We start from the raw sequence: 23,181 nt of genomic DNA, 5'->3' as shown, positions 1-23,181 counted from the left end.
GAGAACAAAAAGTTGCTTATTATTTCAGTGTTAACCCAAGGATTGATTTTGATGAATATAAAATATTGGAGTATATATTTTGGTATTAATGAGTTGGTGAAATTCTTATTGAGAATGTTTCAGGAAGCAAAGTTCACTCTCAAGAAGTCTCTTGTGAATGCCAAGTTAAGGAGCCAAAGAAAGCAGATTGAAGAAACCACATTATAAGAAATCAAATGGAAAAATCAAGAGCCGACTCCAAGCTTCAAAGAGTCGACTCTGGCACATAAAATGAGTGACACAATCTGTGAGTCGGCCCCTACTTTTTGCCAAGTCAACTCTCTCAGATGAGGCAAAGAGATATATTTTTCACCCTGAACTCGAGTCGACTCCTACTTGGTCTCGAATCGACTCTTGAACAACTCCGACCTGACTTCTAGTGGCCGAGTCAACTCTCTTAGTAAAGATGGAGAGACATATTTCTCATACCAAATATCGAGCCAACCCATCTCTAGCGAGCCAACTCATAGTCATCTCGAGTTGACTCCTACTAGATCCAAGTCAACTCGACTACAACTGACAGCTCTAACGGTTAGTTTTGCAGAAATTCCAGAATTATGCAAAATGGCTAGTTTTTAGTCTCCAACAGCAAGAAACGGCTTTTTGAACATTTTAACAGTTTTAAAGGCTACCAACAAATAGAAGAGTCAAGAGAAAGAAAAACAGAGAAAATCCAAGAGCATTAAGTGAGCATGCAAGAAAGATTTACAACCTTCCAACCACCAAATTCTTGAAGCATTCAAATGATTTTCAGAGAAAGAAGAATGCATTGATTGTCAAGCTTCCTTGACACAATCTTCGAAGAGCTTCATCGACCTTCCTTTTGCCCTTTTAGGAGCTTTTTGTTGTGCTTCACATTGTACTTCTAATTTTCTATTGTAAACAAGTTTCAATTGGGATTGAAACTTGGGGATAGATCCATCCAAATCTTGAATTGGAGTGTGTTTGTTTTGTAAGTCTATAAGTGCCTAGAGGGAGTGATTTTGGTTGATTTCCACTAGAAAAATCAACTGAATTTTGATTATGAGCCCGAAAAAACAATCGAGTTGTAATCTAGGAAAGATTATAGTGGAATTCCCAAAGATGACTGGGGGAGTGGACATAGGTGCTGAGTTTAGCGCCAAACCACTATAAAAGCCCCGTATTTGATTATGCCTTTGTCTCTTCTTTTCATTACTCATTATTTGTATCTTTATACTTATGTTACATTGCATCGCTCTCATCACATTACTTCACTTAGTAAATTTCTGTGCACAGCAAGTTCTAAATTTTTGAAAAATCCAATTAACCTCCACCCCCCCCCTCCCGTCCTCTTGGGTTGTCTATCTGGACAACATTCAGAAGCAAAAAATGTTAATAATGCACCCTACTTAGGCTCCAGTTGCCTTAACAAGATATCTCTGCACCAATTCGATACAAACAGGGTTCATGTTAAATTGAGAGATGGCTATCGAAAATTCTAATATTTCATTTAACCACAATTTGATCTGTAAAGCAAATCCTATATATATGGATCAAGGCTCTTTGTTGTGAGTTAATATTTCAAGGAGAAGAAATTTATCAAAGTTGCATCACTTCAAAATACAACCTGATAAAATTGTATACTAGAAAATTCAGGAAGAATGTCCTACGAGATAGAATTAAGTAGATTGATCTATAAAAAGCCAAAGACAAAGTGTAATATCACCCAAATATAAGTTATTTTATCATCTATATCAGTTTCAAAGAAGTTAGCTTCACTTTTTCATTAATTGAATACGTTCACTTATAGCAAGCACCTATTGTCAACAAAAAGACGAGCCATTAATAGTATGTACTTCAGAAGCAGGTAACTGATATACACTATCCTAACCTGTTCAAGCATCCACACAAGATGAGGCTGGAACTTTGCTTCAAATGTGGTAGGGCCAACCTGCACAAAAGAGTACTTCCTGAGCAGACACATATTCTACTGGTTCTATAAACAAAATGACCTATTTATACAGAGAGCTAGTATCAATTATTTCAGCAAGTCAGAAGCTTATCGTGGCAATGATTGTCATGATATCAAACCACAGCTATTCGTTAGTGGTAGTCCCAAATATGGAACCATAAAAATTTTGAATAACCTGCATTGACAATTAGCAATAGTCCAATAGCTTACTAAAATACCAAATCGACATGTTTAAAAAGGTTAAGAAAGTTCAAATTCCATTTGCTTCAGTTTTCAATTCAGCCAAGTTTGCACATCCTCTGTTCAATCCATTATTCATCCACAGACGCAAATAACTTGAGAAGCTGACAAAACTTTGTTAGTTAAGTAATTTCATATACCAAGTGTAAAAGATAAAACATATGGTAAACAGATGTCTATCCCCGCCCCCACCCCCCACCACCAAAAAAAAAAAAAAAACACACTTGCCGCATATCTCCATCCTTTAAACAAAGGAACATGAGTAGGAAGATTTTACTGTAAATACAAACTAGAAAACATAGGTTGCACCCATCATTAAAAATTAATCAATGATCACTCTAGTATATACTCGGTCATGTCAAAAGTAAAGGAGCAAAGAAATGTGAATGCCAAACCTACAAGTCCTCATGTAATAGCATAGAAAATGTGACAAATTTTAAGGAGTATATAAGTGCATGTTCAATAGAGGGTGAGCCTCGGCAAAATGGCAAGGCTGCTCCATTGAGACTTAGGGGTCACAAGTTTGAAACATTGAAATGATCTCTTCGCACTTTAGGGTAAGACTGCAAAAATTTGACCCTATTTAGACCTGCAATGGCGGGAGGCTCATGCATTGGACCAACAATGTTGTTGGTGCAAATCTTCAATAATGCAAACCTATCATTACAATACATAATTGCATTTGGAACCAAGTGATTCACACCAACAAACTTTATTTCATGATAAAACTCCAATAATATATTATAGAGAAGTACACATACCAGCTGTCCATGATAAACCTTTTCAACTGCTTCCCTAGCTGCACTTGCTTTCAATATGGCATCTCCAGATGCACTAGATTCAACATCAAATCCAGAAGCACGCCACTCTGGCAAACCACCATCCAACACCCAAACCTTATCATGTCCAAAGACTCGGAACATCCTATTTGCCAATCATAAGAAATGAACTTGTTAGTGGGAAAGCCTACTTCCAATAAATTGAAATAATGCATTAAAGTTGTGTCCATGTGAGAAACCAAGCAATCAGAGGATTTGATAAAGAGGGAGAAGAAGCACCCTGCCCAAGCTTTATTACGAAAGATGAGACAAGGTTACGACGTCAGTACAAAATGAGGGTTTCACACCTAGACCCTGAGCAACAAATGATCAAGTTATTTTTGGAGAAGCTCCAAATCCAGAGAATAATTCAGAATATGTCCGTTGTCTATCCAAAATAGTATTGTACAACATAGGTGAGAATTTCGAAGAAGTTTATTGAATTTGTGATGCAACAAACCAATCCATCGACAGAAATTGTCAAAAATATGCTGAAATATGACCTCCAGCTGTAGAATAATGCGAGTCACTAAGATCAACCTTAAAAATATCCCTTGATAATTGCATCATCATAAGTAATAATATCCATCTCTAGAATCAAGTCCTTAATCCAATTCAGCATCCAACTACCTGTACATCAAGTTTTATAGGACCTCATTTTGTAATGTAAGACTATTGAATCAGAAAAGTATTTTAAATATCAGGCTTACCAGCATTCTCTTCTACTATTGAACACAGGACAATAAAGGGTCATCAGAGTTTTATTATAGCAACAAATTGATAATCAGATCCCAACAATCTTCCAAAGAATCATGGTCGTATATTCCTTTTCTGCACTGAAGATATATCTCTCCCCATTCTACTATAAGCACAGGGCATCACCCACAATAATGATGATGCAACATAATGCACTGAAGCCATCAAAGTCTTACCACAATTATAGGAAACTGATGTAATTCCCTTGGTTGTTCATCATAGCAGAACTCATTTGCAATCCTATTCATTTGCATTTTCGTTTCAATCACCATTTTCAGAAGCAATGCCCTTGCCAATTAAACAAGGACTTATAAAATAGATATAAATAGAAAATAAGAGGGAATATGCTGAAAAGATTCCTTCTGTCAAAATCTATTCCATGTTGCCCTTATTTTTTCAAACAAAAATTTTACTACATAATTCTATCATAAAGTGACAATTATATAAATGCAAAAAGGTCCACAAAAAGCTTTTCACCTGCCCTCTTTCTGTTCATGCACCCACATACTTAATTGGATAAAATTGCTCTCTATTCTCTCCCCACTAGCACCCACATCCTAATCCTGAATTCTCTCCCATCCAATCTTCCCTCTCCCTACCTAACTAATCTTCTGTACTTATCCAAACTCTTTCTCCTCTAACACAATGGGTAATTTTTCCCCAAAATCCCCCTCCTCTCCCTTTACCTCTCTCACATCCTCTCTATCTCATGTCTTCTCCCCTCTCCCACTTCTTCCCGCCTCTCACATATCCAAAATCTCCACACCATCTCCAACTCTCCCCACCTTCCCTGCTCACTCTCATGTCTCCCCACCTTCTCTCCCCATCTCTCTCTCACATACACGTATCCAGTTCTCCCCACCCTCTCCCTTACTATGATCTACTTCTCACTGATTCAAATGGAACATTCAAGCTACATAATATTTCCTATTCATAAATGAACTTTTTTCTTACTATGTGCATTACATATTTTGGTTTCTGTTTGTATCATTGCATAATTATAGTTCTATGTTATTATTTAATTTATAGCTATAAAATGTTTGTGGTGTAACAATGTAATTTCTTATTGCCAATGACTCCAAAAATATCTTATTAATTTCTATTAGATAAATCTTTCTTGATGTGCATAGCACATGCCTGATCTAATAGTATATTGACAAAAGATGAGTAATTAACATGAAAATTTATAAAGAAGTTCAAGAATGATCATTCTAAAGTATAATAGACTATGGTAGCAATATCTTGAGGAGAATAGTTCAAAAACTTTACAAATGCCTAGAAAGGACATCTATTATTCATACAAATAAACAATACCAATCTTGTCAAGTCATCAGGTGGTCCTAGGGAGTAAGGAACCCCTAATTGCCTTAAGTGCCTAAGCAAACTGCCTAGTGAATTATAAGTGACAACACAAGAAAATTATCGAAAGAGAAACCTAAAAGGTACAAAGTTTGCAAGTCAAAAAAAAAAAAAAGGATCATAAGTCATAAGCTTAATTGGAAGTCAATATTGTCATCCAAAAATAAAAATATAGCAAACAAACAGAAAACCTTGTGACAAGTTTAGGAAAAGACAAAACGAAGGAAAGAAAATGAAAAAGAGAAGAAACAAGGAATAAGGAAGGAAAAGAAATGGAAGCATTTGCCAAATGACAAGAAAGGAGAGGACGTAGAAGAAGAAGGAAAAATTAATAAAAGGATATCAAAAGCTGAGAGAAGAAAAAGAGGAAGAAAAAGGAGATGAAAAGCAAGAGGTGGATGCATTAAGGAAACAAAAAAAAAAAATCATTGGGCCTTTGGACAGTTGGATGGTTTCCGATAGGCTATCAAAGGGCCACCAATGGTCAAACAGCTGTTGGAGGGTAGGTGCACGGTTGGATGGACAGGCAGCCAGCTGTGGATGGTTGCTCCTTCTAGCTTATGGGGAGGAAGGCATCTCTAGGGTTGAGTAGGGAGATAGATGAAAAAAGGAAAATGGTAGCAAAACTATAAGGGCCTCCAACCATGGGTGCATGGTTGGATGGATGAACAGCTAGCTATGGAGGATTACTCCTGATAGCTTATGGCATTTCTGGGGTTGAGCAGGGAGGTAGATAAAATAAGGAAAATGATAATACAACTATGTTAGCTTCATTCTCAATTTTTTTTAAATCAGTTTATTTTAGTCACAAGAGCGAACATAATGTAAAGCAAGAATATAGAACTTTTTTTTAAAAAAAAGGTTATGTAACTATGTATATTTAGTGAACTAACCTACATGGTCTAGCCTCTCTAAGTGCCTAGGCGGGGCATCTAGGCACCAGTTTTGACAACAAGGCATAACATACATACATTGATATATTAATAGACCAATATGAATCCAAATATCTATTTTATTATTTTTTATTTTCCTAAAGAAGGTATTATATCCATGTTAAAATGTTGATTTAAAAAATAGGGAAAAAACAAGTCTTTTTTTAACTCAAGAAATCTTCATCAACTAAAGTTAGCCATTAGCCTCATGCTGTTTTATTGTTAGTAAGAGACAGCATTGTTAATTCTAGTAAATAGTGAAAAATTGTGTATGTCTTCACTCTTCGCTGCATACTACTGAGTGAATGAGTCCCCAATTTGGTCATTAATTTCACATATGCTTTCGCATATATTTTTTTCTTCATTGTCCTAAACTCCGAACATTTTCTCAACTTTCTCCCAGAGCGAGGCATATCAAATGTTTTCTCATCATCACAAAATCTAGTGAGATGGCTATCCTATGAGTAGTGTATCAATTAAATTATCCTAATCAAAAGACTGGAAGTATTGGTAATTAGACAGAATGTCTGAAAGCACCAAGAAGCTAAGAAGGATAGACTTTAGTATTAAACCTATTTTCATATATTTCTTCATATATTAGGGCAAAAAGATTGTCCTAAGTTTGCTTTAAGAATTTTTTAAAGTTCATGCAGATATTGTGAAGCTGTATTCTAGACAAAATTTCTGAAATACATCAATGATAAACTTTTTAGCAGCATTGACATCCTCAAGTTATCAGCTATAAATAAAGTTCCTTAACTAAAATAAAGACATAATAGTTATTACATCAAGCAAATAGCTTACCACCATACACGAGCTGCACTGAATATACCCTTTCCATCATAAACAATTACCCCATCTTTGTTATAGATTCCAAGAGCAGAAACAGCAGCAGCAAAAGCTTCTTCTGATGGCAACATGTGTGGCAACTGATTCAACTTACTTGCATTAATAGTTGGTCATGTTCAAAATTCAAAATTCAAGACAATAAGATATAAATGATAAATTAAACGATTGAACATTCACCGAAAACAATTCTAGCAAAACATTTACTAAAAATACATATGCACGATTCCATCTTTGGCATGATTATGATATATATTCAAATGTTTGACATGATACTAGAGGCTCAACCACATGAATCTTTTTCTTTTGAGAACACACTACATAAATCTTATATCATATTTAACCATCCTATTTGCTTCTGCTAATTATTATTTTTGCACCCATCTTTTATAGTACAATCGATTATCCCCAGCAATTAGTTATTGTACCCTCTCACAAATTGTAACTCCTTAAAATTAAACTGTTCAATAATGAGGTTGAGCAAATTGGAAACCAAGAAAGAAAAATATACCATCATGACAGAACTTTATTGTCTCATTCAAATGTTGCTGTGAACAATTATAAATCTTGATGCAAACAGGAAGTAATATATTTAAGTCAAGATGAAAACATGTAAAAGAAAACGAGCTATGAATGCTGATGGCAAAGTCAATATCTAGAATGAGGAGAAAAAATCAGGCTTAGAAGAAACATGTAACTAAGAGACCCGCGAATTATTTCAACAGTTCAACTGGCACAATCAACATGATTGCTTGGATCTTATATTAAAAATGAGTACATTAATATATAACAAGGTTGATTCGTTGTCCATATGCAGTAAATTTAAATTCTTATAGCCTGATAAAGATAACAAGGTAGGATGTTTGAGGCCTCTACACTCTTGTAATATAGCAAAAAAAAATGAGGCTAAATAAATACTGGAAATAAGGATATAGCTGTCCTTTATTTTGATATAGTGTCCATTGTTCAAGGTCTCTATTTTGTTTAAAAAAAAATGGTAAACCACATGTTTCTCTCCAATTTATTTATAGCATACATTTCAAATCATCAGCAGCATTATAAACAAATATTTTTGATATTTAGATGGCCCATTCTGCAAGTTATTGTAGAGGATATAATGTTAGCAAATGAAGCAAAATAAGATGTCCACTTGGATCAGATTTATTAAGAAGGTCCTCAAGCATGAGGTTCTACATGTATATCATTATGTGTAAGAAACATATTATATGACTTTGATTCTTTGACTATTATAGTCAAAATGAGTGGAATTGGGTATTTGATTTGAAATTAAGCATGTGAGATTCTCCAAAGTCCAAACATTGTTCTTTATCACATTGGCTTTATAGAAACACATAGACAGATGGTCAGTGTAGATGAACCTTTAAAGCATTACGTTATTGAGGAAAACACTTTGGGATGGATATGAGACAGCTAGATTGTATTCAATCAAAATCTTAGGCAATGGCAAGGGAACATAAGCATAAGCTGAGTACAGCAAAGACAAGGTAGTTAGGTGGAGCTATGGTAGAACTAAGGATGCTAAAAATGGAAATCAGTACATTATTAAAAGCATAGGAGCGAGATACTGGAATTTGATAAGACAGCAAAATAAAACATCTAGAACTTCATTCATGGTTAAAATATGAATTATGTATTATTTGTTCAATCCTCCTTCATAGCCCTAATAGAGGCTAAAATGAGGTACATCTGAGATGACTTAGCCTACACAATGCAAGGTAAAGACAACAGAGTGGGCCCCACTTAAATGTCCTTAAAGAGGGAGGATCTAAGGGAGAAGGATGTCAACAGATTTGAACTTTGAAGATACTCTTCAAATTTAACCTACTGCAGATAAATGACTTCAGGCTTCTTGCTCATGTTTCTGTTCATGTTACTAGAACTTAACTCAAGACAGAAAGATATATTAAAAACAACTCAAAAAAATTTACCAGATTTAGTCAGTCATGCATCATTTTATTTTTCTAGTTTCAAGAAATTTGCATTAGTTACTGAAAATTATATAGATGATGTAACAAGATCTTGGTGCATCTATTTAAACAAGATTGAAGAAAATAAGACCAAATTCTGCAAGATGCAAATTCAATAAGAGAAAAGCTTTAGAATATCAAGGTAACTGTTCACAAATTGTAAAGAATTGTTAAAAGAAAAACTCCAAAAACTTTATGCTACTTATCTGATTGAAACTATAATATCACATATCAATTGGATTCCAAGATATTAAAGGATAAAACAAGCCAAGTAAGTTTGTCCCACCTTAGACGTTCGATCTGATATTCCATCAACATCAAAGAATAAGGCACCAGGAATGTGAGCTACCTGAATTACAAGAAAAAAAAAGAGAGCATTATTACTCCAAAAAACGCAAGAAAAGAAAGAAATTTGATAAAAAAATTTGCTCAAAATGTATTCTTCTATACAGAAAGCTGATGATGGAAAATAATTCCAAATTGAATGAAAAGGTTGCAACTTAAATCCTCAGAGTGCTTCAACGTAGGTCTACCATATGCTCATGTAGTGAATAGTGCTATGCTCAGATCATTAAGTTAAGACCAAGTAATGTTTGTTACACAACGATCCAATAAAGTGTTGAGTGATGGTTTATGTGCTTGAACTCAAGCCTCCTTCCACACAGCCACCATCATATAGTGGACCAGAAAAAGTAATAGCCTGTTACATGCCTTCCACCTTCAGATACTGTTATAATTTTATTTTGATGCTTCACATATTTCGTTAGTTCGGTCTCTATCTCTAGTCATTTCTACTATGATGCAATATTTGCTATTTAAATTTTCTCATATCCTGTCCATGTCTCTTTAGTGGACCACATAAAATAAATTGCAGTAATCTTATGACACTCCATCAAATTTGCAAGCCTAGAATCAACTCACATTGCCTAAATGGGTTGAAGGTAGGTAAAAGCTACAATGGCATATTATTTAGGTGAGTGATAAGCAAATTTAGCATTTAGTTATGATCTTCACCATTCAAATATGAGCTTTAATCTAGCTGGTATCTTTAAAATGAATAAAGAAATTAATTCATCAACTGGATATAATGAACATTTGATTGATGCCTTTATTCAGCAAATGAACAAGATATAAGAAAATTTCTTGGATAGGGTAGAAATTCCATTATTATTGTTGACGTATTTGAGAGCTGAACCAACAAACAGGAAAGTCATTTTAGTAGTTTGCTACATAGAAAGAGCTCAAAATCTCAACATGTTCTGCCATAAAACAGTATGGACAATAGGACTATAGACATTACCTACATGGTTAGCTAACAGCATGTTGTCAAGCTGTGAGAACTATATACTGCATTTTTATCATGTATCAGCCCATAAAAAAGTTGTAAGATAGGATTCTTTTGTTTGATTGCATCAACTATGTGCACCACCCTTCAACTTAGCTCCTGAGAACTTGGGCTTTCAGGCTTCTCCTCTCACTTAGTTGAGCAGCAGATGAAATGGCTGCAACTAATGATCCAATCAAGAAATCCTTAAGCCCATGCTACTGTAGAATTCTGCCATTTAAACTTCATGCCACTTTTAGGCTCCCAAAGATTTCGTGCATGCAAGCCAATGGACTTCCAATAGTGGAGGCTCTCCACAATGCCTGAAAAACTGCCTAACTGCCCTTAGAATGCAAAACTGAATTTGGTTAGGCTTGGAAGTCAGTTTTGCTCAGAAGTTGTTCCATGGCTCACGTTCATATTGCTTGACACACTTCTTGCTGTCCTTGGGCTTCATTCCAAAAGACTCTTGCTTTTTCCAAAAGGTATGAAATCTTTTACTTACTACTAGTATTTCTGTGAAAAAACAAGGTTTTAAATACCAATACCAAAGCCCAAACTGTTTTTCCAACAGAACAGTAAGATATCAGATTATCAGTATGGCACTGGTTCGAACTACCAACTTTATGTACCAAAACTAATAGCATTAAAAAGAATGGAAAACCATTGATAAAAACCAGTATGATCAGTATCGTACTATTGGAATGCACTGGTACAGATCGGTACGGCCTATCCATACAGATGGTTTCAATGTCTCGACACCATCATTGGTGTCAGTCCAAGTCAGAACATTAAGATACTGATGGTACTGTCCTGTTCCAATGTTTTATGAATCCATGGTGAAAAGCACAAGATTGATCTCCAAAACAGAAACCAAGATTTTATGTCCCAGCGAGATGGGGGGGTATCTTGGCCATACCATCCCATTCCTGTGAGAAAACAGAATCAAGATGGGCTCAGGACTCTGAAATCCACGCAGGGAGAGAAGAAGAAAGAGAAAAGAAGAAAAGGAAGGAAAGATGAAGAAAAGTGAAAAATAAAAGGAAAGAAGAAGAAGAAGAATGAAAAAAAGAAAGGAAGGAAGAAGAAAAAGAAAGAAAAAGGAAAGGAAAGAAAGAAAGGTAGAGGAAAAGAAAGAAAAGAAGAAAGGAAGGAAGAATGAATGAATGAATGAATGAAAAGAAGAATGAGAGAAAAATGGAAGATATCCATTAGGATGCATGACAGGAATTGCTGTCGAGATAGCAGGGAAAACGGGACACCTTTATCCCATGCCCATGGGATTTAAAACCTTGCAGGAAACCAAGAAATGGTTGTCCAAGGTTAATAGGTTGCTTATCATTGTAAAATAAAAGTTAATTTTGAAACTAACCAACTCGTATTGGCTTGGCATCAATGTTTAAATGGCTTGAGCCCGAGTCTGATTCATAATTATTAGGCAATAAGTTCAAGTCCCATTTGTACCTGCATCAAGCTGGGTCATGTTTATTAGACCCACTTCATGTTCAATGGCCTGATATCGAGATTGATTCAAAATTAAGTTGGAGTCCTTTTTTTCTAGACATCAAACTCAGTTTGAGATTTGATAGATTTGCAGTTGGTTGAATTGCTAACATTCGCCAAGAGTCCTAATATGTTTACCTTGTGAAAATTTCACATGATTTCATGATAGCATCACAAGATAAGAAGACAAGATGGACTTAAATTATAAAAGAGATTATGTCCACGGAAGGGATATGCCTGCCTATGAAGATATCAATTTAAATCAAAAGAGGTCAAATTGGATTGTATGACAGCATGGAGGAAAAGGATAAGAAGAGCAGCCAGCATATCCTTTCCCTAAGCATCATCGATTTTATAATTTAAGTCCATCTTAGGATGGCACCATGCAATCAAGTGGAACTTCCAAAAGCTGAACCTGTTAGGACTCTTAGAGTTGGCAAATGTTAGCTATTGACATAAGTCCAAGTCTATCAAGACCCAAACCACATTTAATGTCTCAAACATAACTGGAACTTAGTCTTAAATCAATCTTTATATTGCCCCATTGAACATGAACTTGGCCCAATAAACATGAACGAGCTCAATATAGGTATAAGCTGGACTCCAGCTCATTGCCAAAAGTGAAACAGACTAAAGCTCAGACCATTTAAACATCGATGGTGAGCCAATATGGGTTAGCATAATTTAAAATTTGTGTTTATTCCGCAACATCTATCCCACCATCCGGATGTGCTAGTCTATGTGTTTTAGGTGACTTTCGAGGATAATTATCTGACATGAAAAGAAGATGGAAGCTAACCAACCTTTGGCACCCTTCTCCTCTTTGGATAGGTCAAGGGTTTGAAACCTGGTGGTGGTATCCCCAAATCATTTCTCAAAAACAAAAAGAAGAAGAAAAAGAAGAAGAAGAAGAAAGAAAAAAAAAAGAGACAAGGAGATTGTAGATTTCATTTGCATCGTTTAATATTGATGATGGATTTGAGAATGGCTTTAAATCCCATCCAAAACTTTGCAATATTTCTGGTACCTGCATCTCTAGGTAGCCAAGCTACTGTTTCACACTTTCAAATTAATGTAGTGCCTTGAAGCCAGTTCTCACATTCATAGTTTTTCATCATCTTGGTTGGGAGTTGATGAAAGAGTTTCCATTATAGGATCAATAGCTCTAATACCAACTAATGCAATCCCAGGAAATGTTAGGGCTGCTTTCAAGGGCTTTTTCACTAAATTTTTTTTTAAAAAAATGAACCTGATAAAATCTGGAGAATTGATTGTAGGAATATTTTGCCAAAAATAGAACATTTTCAAGGTAGTAATGAGAAGAGGAAGATGGAAGCAGAAAAGAGGAGAGCATCAGAGAGCCTCCAAGAGGAGAAGAATGTACACCAAATATCTCCATATATCTTCCCGTCAAAACAAAGTGTCGCCACATCTCCACAAAATATCAAAATAACTAGACCCTAATCAGACAAAGTTAAAACATCATATCTACATAATAAGTTGACAGCCTTTATGGTTTGCTGGAAAGAGAAGCAGTAGCCAAAAAGGGGTACACAAATGCCCAAGTAAGAAGGGCCATTTATTCCTTTCTCTCTCTTCCATTTTCCTTTTAGCCAGCTTCCCTAGAGGGACCAGATCTTATTGATTTGATGGCATGGCATTTTATTACTTAAGTTGCTGCATCCTCGGTCTAATCTAAGCTCCCCTAAACTAAAGATTAGATCATCCAAATATACACATAAAAAGAGCAGTATAACTGAAAATGCAAGTGTAAATAACTAAAACAAGAGCTCAATTCACTAATCTAGGTCTGCATGTTTCAGCATTCATTAAATTTGTCTCCTGGATATCATATTGCTTCATCTTGAACCTAAACTAATATGTGATTGGGGTCTATGATTTCCATGCTTCAAACTAATATTTGAGCCCAATGGATCAATAACTAGCATTTGGTTGGGTTTCAATTAGCAAAGACTAGACTTCACTTAACCAATTTCAGGTGCTAACTATCACCTTCATACCCTTGAACCAACCCTTTAACTGAACTAGTAACCTTCTTTTGTTCTGCATCAATCACTTCACCTCAAGCTTGTTCGATCTATTAACAATAATTAAAGCAAGTTGTATCTGAAAACAATTTTTAGTCAATTTTCAATACTCAGTCAGGCTTAAACATGAATATGAAAAGCTTTCCAAATAAACAGTGATACTTAATTTGGAAATATTATGGGATGTATATCTGGGGATATATATCTTAGAATCTGCTTAGCATGCAAAGGATGACCATAAACATTACCAGCACGCATCATGCCATCTAACAAGGGCTAAAATATTATTTAACAAGCTTTACTTTATAGAATATGCAACAAAGCTTCATAGACCACCAAATATCATCAGAAGATATAAGAATAACATACTGCAAAGAGACCTGATATTCTTGGAACGGATTCCTTTGCTCATCTGGCATGTACCATGAAGCATCTAAAACCTTGCAAAAGGAAACAGTAAAAAAAAAAAAAGTGAGGATCACAGAAGAAAGAGAATAAACAAAATTAGTATTTATGTCAATATGAACTCTCAAGTCAACTACGAATGGTCAGTGAAAACAATGAGCCAAAGTACAACTAGCTACACAATTGACCACATCAAGACCATAAGAACCAGAACACTTTCAATACTTCCATGACATAAATATATGATAGTCCAACAGGACAAATGTATACAATACTTTAACAATAATTTGAACTCTCACTGTTTTAGAAATATTGCCTAGGCAATGCATTGGATTTATCTATCTGAAATTGATATCTTAGTGCATGCAAACAAATTCACCCTTTAAAGTGCTTAAATAGAAACCAAAAAAAAATCCTAGATGACAGTCCAATTATTTTATGGTTTGTCAGAATATTAATAACTCAGATATGTCTTGCACAAAAAAAAGCAGAGTGAACAACAAAAAAGTACATCTCATAGTACAGTTAGAATGACGGAATAATAGGATATACAATCTCCTTTTCAGATTAGATTATTATATGCAGAAAGAGAGATAGGGAATCAATTGTTCTTTCTGCCAATAATTAACATTTGCACATGTACCCTCTTTAACAGGTACACCAATGCAACAATCCCAATAGAGAACAAAACTACTTAAGTTGACGTTGCTGCAACTAAAACTTGTCTGATTCCAGTGACATAAAATAAAAAGAATATGAATTCAGTTCAGTGGTCATTAGTGCTCTAAAATGGGTGTAGGAGGGTTAATACATGTCCTATTAGATGGACTACAACAGGTTGACATAGTGACTTCCAAGAAACAGTCACCATAAAAAATGTGTACAATCTCCAATAATAAAATGTTGTCAAAGCTTTTCTAGGAAACTGATAATATGTTTATTAGCCTATGATGAATCTGCACCAAATTGTAATCCCCTTCACGATAGTCAGAAATCAAGTAGATCCGGAAAACAAATAATCAAAGATGCTTTAGAAGGCATTCCTAAAACTTTAAAAGCTTCTAAAAGCATTACTGAGGTATGTAAAGGATTATGTAAAACATGAGTTAAAGAAAAGGATCAAATTAAAGTGAAGAAAACATCACATTTTTTTGGGTAATTTACAAACTATTAATTGATTAATTGATTATTTAAACCATTAATTAGAGGATTAAATAGTAACTAGAAATTTTCCAAACTTCAAACTCGTCTATGTCAGTTAATTAACAGAAAAAAGCATTATGAACATACAAAATTTACAGGCAACGGGCTGAACCCTGATTATCTATAATATAGTAGGAATAAAAAATTGTGTCACTAAGGGTCTGTTTGCATTGAACTCAGCAGGATCAGTTTCTAATGGATTGTGATCCCATTGTATTGTCATCCGCAGCATGCTTTGGCCGCTGTTTACCAGAAGAATATATCCCACATGAAAACTAAAGTCCTGTGGAGAAGTGCTCCGATCACTTTTCCTTTCACCATGGGTGTCAAAAGCATTTCATGTGAGCCCCTCTACCTCTCCATATCAGAGTTTTGTTTGATTGTGATCTTGAAGGTACACTATTTTATAAAATAGATTTCATCTTAAGGTTGTATAAGATTTTGTCTAAAATTTGCAGTTTTATTAAAACTTTAATCGTGCTCTCCATAACTATGTGGTTTGTTTAAGCAAAGTTTAATACTATTGCTATCTTTGTATCCATCATGGCAAATGCCATCTCTCATGTAAATCCAAGCACTGTTATACCTTTTCTCTTTCAGAACAAGGGCTTCTGATACTATTTCATACCCATCTGTGGATATCACAAGGATAAGTTACCTGAGATTTGAATCCCCCAAATAGTTTTTTAGGTATATGAAATCCTTTCCTCCATTCTTAATTCCTTTATTTCTTTAAAACAGTTTGATGATCATGTAATATAATATAATCATTCAATCATTCCCAGATCACAGAATGTTTAAAAAATTGCAACAATACATATTACAAATTCAAAGATTAATGTATAATAAAAATGCAGTGAAACAATCTCCACCCTAGGAAGACAACCTACCTTCAGAAATAGATTTAACAAAAACTCATTGGTGATGACTTAGCGTCAAGAGAGCTTCTAACTTATAAACAAACCAGTAGAAAGAATAATGTACCTTAACATCAGGCTCTCTAAGATTAGCATGAAGCCATTCAGCAGAAACAACAGGTTCTTTATGAGCTATAGAATGAATTGCGGATGTAATGATTCTTGCACTTGGTGAAGTAGTTGCAGTACGGCGAATAAATCCAAAATTTGGGGCAGCCAAAGAAGGCAAATTCATACAACCATAAGATGCTCTCCTCTGCAGATTATTTAAATTTAAAAAATCGAAAAGCAAAAACCGTCAGCTAGAAAGATAGCAAGAAAGCCAAAACTTTTCCGGCTGAAGAGGATCACACGATTACTACAACTCATCCCTTCATCTAAAACCTCGTTAGAAATTACAAAATCCAAAAATTCAAAAGATGACAATTTGCAATCAGAAATAGCATAATAGCACTTACAACAGATGCACGTAAAAATTACCAATATACAATTTAAGAATATCCAATAATGGAAAGCAAGCCAAGAATTTAAATCCAAAAGCAGCGAAGTTCCAAGAATTAACACTTGATCTATCGCATGAACGCCCCAAAACCTAAACACTATCATGCATTCGTTAGAAGGCAGAGAACCCAATATCAAGAAACGAGATCAGATACCACCCAAGATCTATTAAATCCGGAAAACCCACAAAAAAACCATGAAAAGATCGAATTTTTTGCATTGAGTGAAGCAAAAGAAGCAATCTTTCCTGAGTAAAAGAACAGCAGTTTCTTCTTGAATCCTGCGTAACGAGTGCCGTAGAACGGATCGATCGAAGCCCGACGAAGGCTCTCGACAAGAGGGTCGACCTCATCGAGAACGATTTGGATGGAGGAAAAAGGGCAGAGCGGTTTGAGGTTTGGATTTAGTAGAGACAGAAAGCTTCGACCATTGGTGCTGTGATCGAATCGCAGCGATGGGTTTTTCGCTTGGAGAGAACCGAGAAAACCTCCAAAAACCCCTCTTGACTGACATATGTTTTCTTTATAGCCTTTTGTTCCAAATACGGATTAACCTTTTTTACCTGGAATCTTAATTTTTTAAAAAAAATATTAAAAAATACGAAAGGTAACAATTTGTACGCAAATGAGTTAAATCTTCCCTGGCCTTGTCCCGATGAGTCCATCACCAGTTAACGGGACCCAGTGGCCAATCGCGGCTTCCAAGCCTCGAATTAGAAGTATAATGGGCTAAGTTTAGGCCATCCTATTGTTAATTAATGTAGCACAAATAAATCAAGCTCACTAAATTAAGGACAGCAACCGGGTCAAGTAGAACTAGACAGAGTTAAATATAAATAAGTTAAAAATTTATCAATCTGTATCCAACTTATTTATTTAGCGAGTCAAAAATTCAAATCTTAATTAAATCATTTTATTAACCAATTAACCCAATGCAACTTATAGGGTGTTGAATCAAAGTGAAGAAGTTATATGAGTTAAGCATTGCCACCCTAAATTAAATGTCTTTGCTTCTCTAACTTCTAACATACAACGGCATGGCTAACATTGCACATAAGACCATTAGTTCCGTTACCATATACATCTCATTTACTTTATATATATATATATATATAGAGAGAGAGAGAGAGAGAGAGAGAGAGAGACATACACACATTAAAAAAAATAAATGTTAGCGGTCGGCCCACCATATGAATACCAAGTCCATGATCCTCTCTGAAAGCCCACGACTCAGTCTAACACCAGCTATCCACCATGACACTAAACACCAAATACCACATGGGACCAACAAAGTGAGGAGCAAACAAATGGATAATTGGTAGCATATTCTTCCATGTATACTCTAGATATATCCCGTTTATTTGACATTAATAAAAATTAAGATAAATTATAGGATCATTATTTTAATTTTAACTTAATTCCAATTACACCCTCCTACTTTAAAAAGTATTAAATTAGTTCTTTAAATTTTTGAAATATTCCGACATAGTCCTATCAGTAGATAGTATTAGCTTGTCATTTCAATAGATGAAATATCCCTCACTCCTATAGATGGTTTAAAATAGGTTTCCACTATCTCCTCATAATTCTATGAGTTATTCTATTCGACAGTTTTTGATCTTCCACTCTCCAATGAATTTTTGGCGAGCTACATCAGCGAGCCTTAGCAAAGACGGCATTGAAGACCTCATAAGTGGGATTGAAAGATGAAGACTATGAGGAGAAAAGGGTGAGGAGAAAGAAGAAAAAGAAGAGGGGGCGAAGAAGGGGTCGACGATGAAAAAGCAAAGATGGAAGGAGCTACTTTGGAGGGGGGTTGGGGTCAAGAAGGATGTTGGAGGAGATAAGATAACAGTAAAGGCAACTATTGTAGAGGTGAGAGGCGAGATCAATGGCACCAAGGATGTAGATGCAAATTCTTTTTATGATTTTGCTCCACATATCCATTCCTTCATTAGTTCTTCTCTTCTCTTCTCTTCTCTCTCACTCTTTTTGTCCTTCCCCTCTCCTTTTAATCTTCTCCGTATCTCCATGTCCTAAAGCAAGAATGATAAGTAGGTTATAATTTTAATCCTTGATTTCTTTGGATACACATGAATCCATATATAAATGATTGAATGTGCAAATCCGGATTGCAACAATTATTATAGTCGTCCATCCAAAGTTCCTCTGTTTTGCATCTCCCCTTGTTAAAATCAAGAAGAGGGATATAGCATCTTTTTGTATCAACCATTTGGCATCTGCTATGGTTGGAGTTTTGGAAGATCGCTTGGCTAGTTTCCTTACCATCGAATATCCTTGCACAGAAGGAGAAGCAAGGGATTTTTATTTTGGTAAAGTTGAACACTACATTCATAATAAGAAGTAAATCACAATGCTAACCGTGCTGCTAGAAGATAACAAACAGTAACATATAAAAATATCCCAAAGAAATAAACATATGAAAATATTGCAAGAAAAGTATAACTATAACAGAAAAATAGAATAAAGAAAAAAAGAACATAGCAACCAACAACTATGTGAAAAGCAACAAAAACACTTAGTGAATGAAGTAGATTGAAGTAGGGCGATTGACTGCACTAGTATGAGACCCATATATAATGAAATAGAATAAAATCATATAGTAAATAGCAGTCCATAGAGCATCAGTTAAAGCATGATAGTAGTTGAATCTGGATGTGCCTTGTGAAGTGACTTTGTGCCAATTGATTTATATAAGAGAAGAGATGTAAAAAGTTCAACAAAGAGGAAAGCAGAAGAAATAAAATATCATGGAGCATGTTGTTCTGCAATTCCCCAAAGCACGATAATAGATAAAGCAGATGTGCCATTTGAATTTAGTCTATGCCGGTTAAATCGTACAATGGAGGATATGCAAAAAGAAGTTTGGCAAAGAGGCAAACAATACAACATCCTCAAATATTTTGTTGCACAATCCCCTATGACTAAAATTGTAGCAGCAATAGTAAAACCAAAATCCAATAAGCAGTGAACATAGCTCCCAAATGGATCACCGAACGTGGATAAAAGAAGAGAAAATTCCAGCAACAAATATTCTAGCAACCAATGATGAAAAAGCAATTGTACAAGATAAGTTTACACTAAACATAAAGAGCCATGCTATTAGTAATGTTGATGTAAGAACAAGTGCTGCTAATGAATTCCCAATACCATAAAAGGAAATGCCACCCTTGATATTAAGCCAAGTAGATAGAAAAAGACAATATAAATTGGCTAGCCTTGTAAGAATAGAGATGTAAGATAGAGGAGAAGAAGAGGATTTTGTAGCCAACCCCTTTCTTGTATACCTTGTGCCAGCCCGAAAAAGGATGTTCAAGTCCACTCTTTCTAGTACTCTTTATGAATTTATTGATCACATCTTTTCTTATCCAAAACTACAAATCAAGGATATAAGATACTACATTGTAACTTGAGGTGGGAGGGGATCCATGGACCGAATATGGTGTGAGTTCAGAAGAGAGAAGAAGGCAAAGAAGGAGGAAGAAGAAGATTGGCGAGGGCAAGGAGGGGGAGGAAGAGGAGGAAAAGAGGAACTTATGACGCTTCCATCCTCATCAGAATAGGAGGGTTTGTGACCATAGTAGAGGGAGGAGGCAGAAGAAGACAGAGGCGGTGGTGAAGAAGAGGAGCTAGATGGCGAAGGAGGAGATGAAGGCGGTGATGGTGGGAGGAGGAGGAAAATATAGTTTAATCATTTTATAAAATGATGGTATCATGTGATGCTCATATGACACTATTCTATTAATGGAGATAAGTAGCAGGACTACATTAGAATATTTTGAAAATTTAAAAGACTACTTTGATTTTTTTTTTAAGTAGAAAAAGTGTAAATAAAATTGAATTAAAGTTGAAATGATGTTTTTATTATTTAACCTAAAAGTCAATATCGAAACATGAATTAGAAACAAAATTTGAGTTTTTGGAGGAGAGGGTTTCTACTCCTCTTAGCTTCAAAATCAATAAAAGAGCATCCGTACCAAAAGATTATTTATGATTTAAAATATAAAAACCTCAAAAAATTAAAAAATAATTGTTTTGATGATATGTAGCGTATATAATTTGCAAACACAAAATTGAACGGTTCAAATAATAGGAGACCATTCCTTGTTATAATCTAAGTGTAAGAATATACAATTTTCATCCATACATATTACATATAAAAAATCATGATCAATAAGGTCAACTCTTAATTTAAATACTTTACCATGTATTTTAGCATATTAGTATAATAGAGCCATCCATTTTTATGATTACATGATACATAAATTAGAGACCATCAAAATAAATGATTTTCAGAACAAATAATTTTCAAAACAAATGATTTTCAGTTTTTAGGTATTTCCAATTGTAAACATGATCATGATTAAATTTAGAATCTATAATTTGCAAGCTCTATTATTGGTTTTGAAGTCAAAAGGAGTAGATACCTTTTCCTCACAAGAGAAGAGGAGGAAAATCTATATATCTGTCTGTCTGTCTATCTATCTATCTATCGATCTATCCATATCTGCATACAAATATACATATACAGTATATATATAATATATTTTAATAGATACAAAATAATCTAATTTATTGATTGATGGGGTTTAAGTGGTATCTTTCACATGAAAAAATAATTGTTTCATGATGCGAACTTTGCACAATATTGAAAGCATGGCCAACCTCTTCCTTACTAGGGGTATGCATGATTCAGTTTGAACTGGTTTGGAGTCAATTTTCAAACTAAATCGATTTGAATTGATTTTTTAAAATTGAAATTGAAATTGAATAGACTATATGGAAAAATCAATTCAAACTAAATTGAAGAAATCGATTCAATTCAGTTCAGTTTATCAGATTGTGGGCTATTAGCTTATGTCAAATAGACAGTTTATAGGATAGGCTAAATAAGTTACTATCCATTTTAATTTTTTCTAATCATACTAAATGGGTAGCTTATGAGATGAGCTAAAAGGACAATCTATGGATGGGTTATATATATATGTGTGTACATACCCATGGGTAGGTTTAGTTTAAATTAGATTTTCAAAATTGAAATCAAAAGTGAACTGATTTTTTCGATTTCTAAAATCTTTAAAACATAATCAAATCATATCTGAAAAAATCGATCCAAAATTAGCAATTCGGGTCAGTTTTGTGGTTTGATTGATTTTGTTGCATACCTCTATTACTTATATCTACGATATAGATCATGAAACTGATGTTATGCTTTGAAAGCTCAGTAAAGCATGATCCAACAGTCATGAAAGAAGATAATCATTTTTTCATGCAAAAGTTACAGCCTAAACCCGGTTGATAGAGAACACTGTGGTAATTTGATGGGCAGCAGATTGCTGTCGATTGTACTTTTTAGTTTTTTATTTTGTTTCTTTTCTCTCTTTTTTCATAATCCAATCTTCTTTTTTAGAGAAATTATTGGTTAAAATCATTCCACCATAGGTATTTTAGACCATCCAATAAAAAGTTACTACATCATCTAAAAAAAATAATTTTTTTTTTAATTCAAACCAACAAAAGTGGACAATTAGTTGTTAAATAATTTTTTTTCCATTCAAAATTTTCAATCAAATTTATTAACAGTCTCCTTTTTATCAATATTAAATGATCTATAATTTTTTATTGAATGATCCAAAATATACATGGATGATCCAAAATAGAATAGTTCCAAAATATACATGATAGAATAGTTCTAACTAATAATTTTCTCCTTTCTTGCCATCCCAAAAATGTGGCCATTGGCTAGGATCATCCCAAAATCATTAGCCTTGGGCGCTTTGTCCTGGCCGTTCAAAAGTTGAGGAGCATAGGGTACATATGCATGTATATTTCTTTAGATCGAGATACACGGAGAGAGAGAGAGCGCGCGCGCCCGCACTGCTCTTGGCATGTAGGCATTCTGCTCTGTTTGAAAGGATTGGTACCTAAAAATATTTGACAAAAAAGCTTTTAATTTTTCTTAATTAATTAAAAAACAAGCGCAGCACGGTAGAGCTCCACATAAACGTCCAGCTTTTCCGGAACATATTCCAATATTTGAGTTTTGATTTTTAGCGAAAGCATAAAACTTGTACACGTCAGTTCACTTTTTGTCGTTCCCTGTCCAACCTTTTTATTTGGTGAACCCAATGGTCAACTTTGGCTTATAAATACCTTAACAAGTAGGAAAGCTGCGAAGTAAGAGGCTCACTGCCCATTCCAGTCCTTTTTGACCTAATTACTCGGTGAGAAGGACCCCTAACTAAAGGCATAAAACCACCATGGCAACCAAGTTACTTGAGCATTTTAATGTTGTTTGAGAGTCGACAATTCTCTCTTTTAGATAAGTGAGTCCACCACCTTGAACAAG

General features: G+C 34.7%; 1 protein-coding gene across 2 annotated transcripts in view; it reads right to left on the bottom strand.

Moving 5' to 3' along the window:
• LOC105046766 (thiosulfate/3-mercaptopyruvate sulfurtransferase 2) overlaps positions 1-17,324 on the bottom strand; it is a 41,662-nt gene extending 24,338 nt beyond the window's left edge. The window contains exons 1-7 of one of the 2 annotated variants that reach the window (XR_012142177.1): positions 17,063-17,324; positions 16,379-16,570; positions 14,167-14,226; positions 9,198-9,260; positions 6,882-7,006; positions 2,974-3,136; positions 1,892-1,951 (exon numbers count right to left, since the gene is read on the bottom strand). Coding sequence is in view for 1 of the 2 variants with exons in the window: in XM_073259658.1 (XP_073115759.1) it covers positions 1,892-1,951; positions 2,974-3,136; positions 6,882-7,006; positions 9,198-9,260; positions 14,167-14,226; positions 16,379-16,570; positions 17,063-17,164 (765 nt within the window). In the remaining variant the exon portion in view is untranslated. The remainder of the gene's footprint in view (positions 1-1,891; positions 1,952-2,973; positions 3,137-6,881; positions 7,007-9,197; positions 9,261-14,166; positions 14,227-16,378; positions 16,571-17,062) is intronic. The other variant, XM_073259658.1, reaches the window with a different exon arrangement.
• Positions 17,325-23,181: the final 5,857 nt, after the last annotated feature.

This window comes from Elaeis guineensis, chromosome 6 (genome assembly GCF_000442705.2).
Source record: "Elaeis guineensis isolate ETL-2024a chromosome 6, EG11, whole genome shotgun sequence".
NCBI classification, from domain to species: domain Eukaryota; kingdom Viridiplantae; phylum Streptophyta; class Magnoliopsida; order Arecales; family Arecaceae; genus Elaeis; species Elaeis guineensis.
The sequence above is the reverse complement of the archived record's forward strand: the minus strand, read 5'-3'. Positions and strand labels throughout refer to the sequence as shown.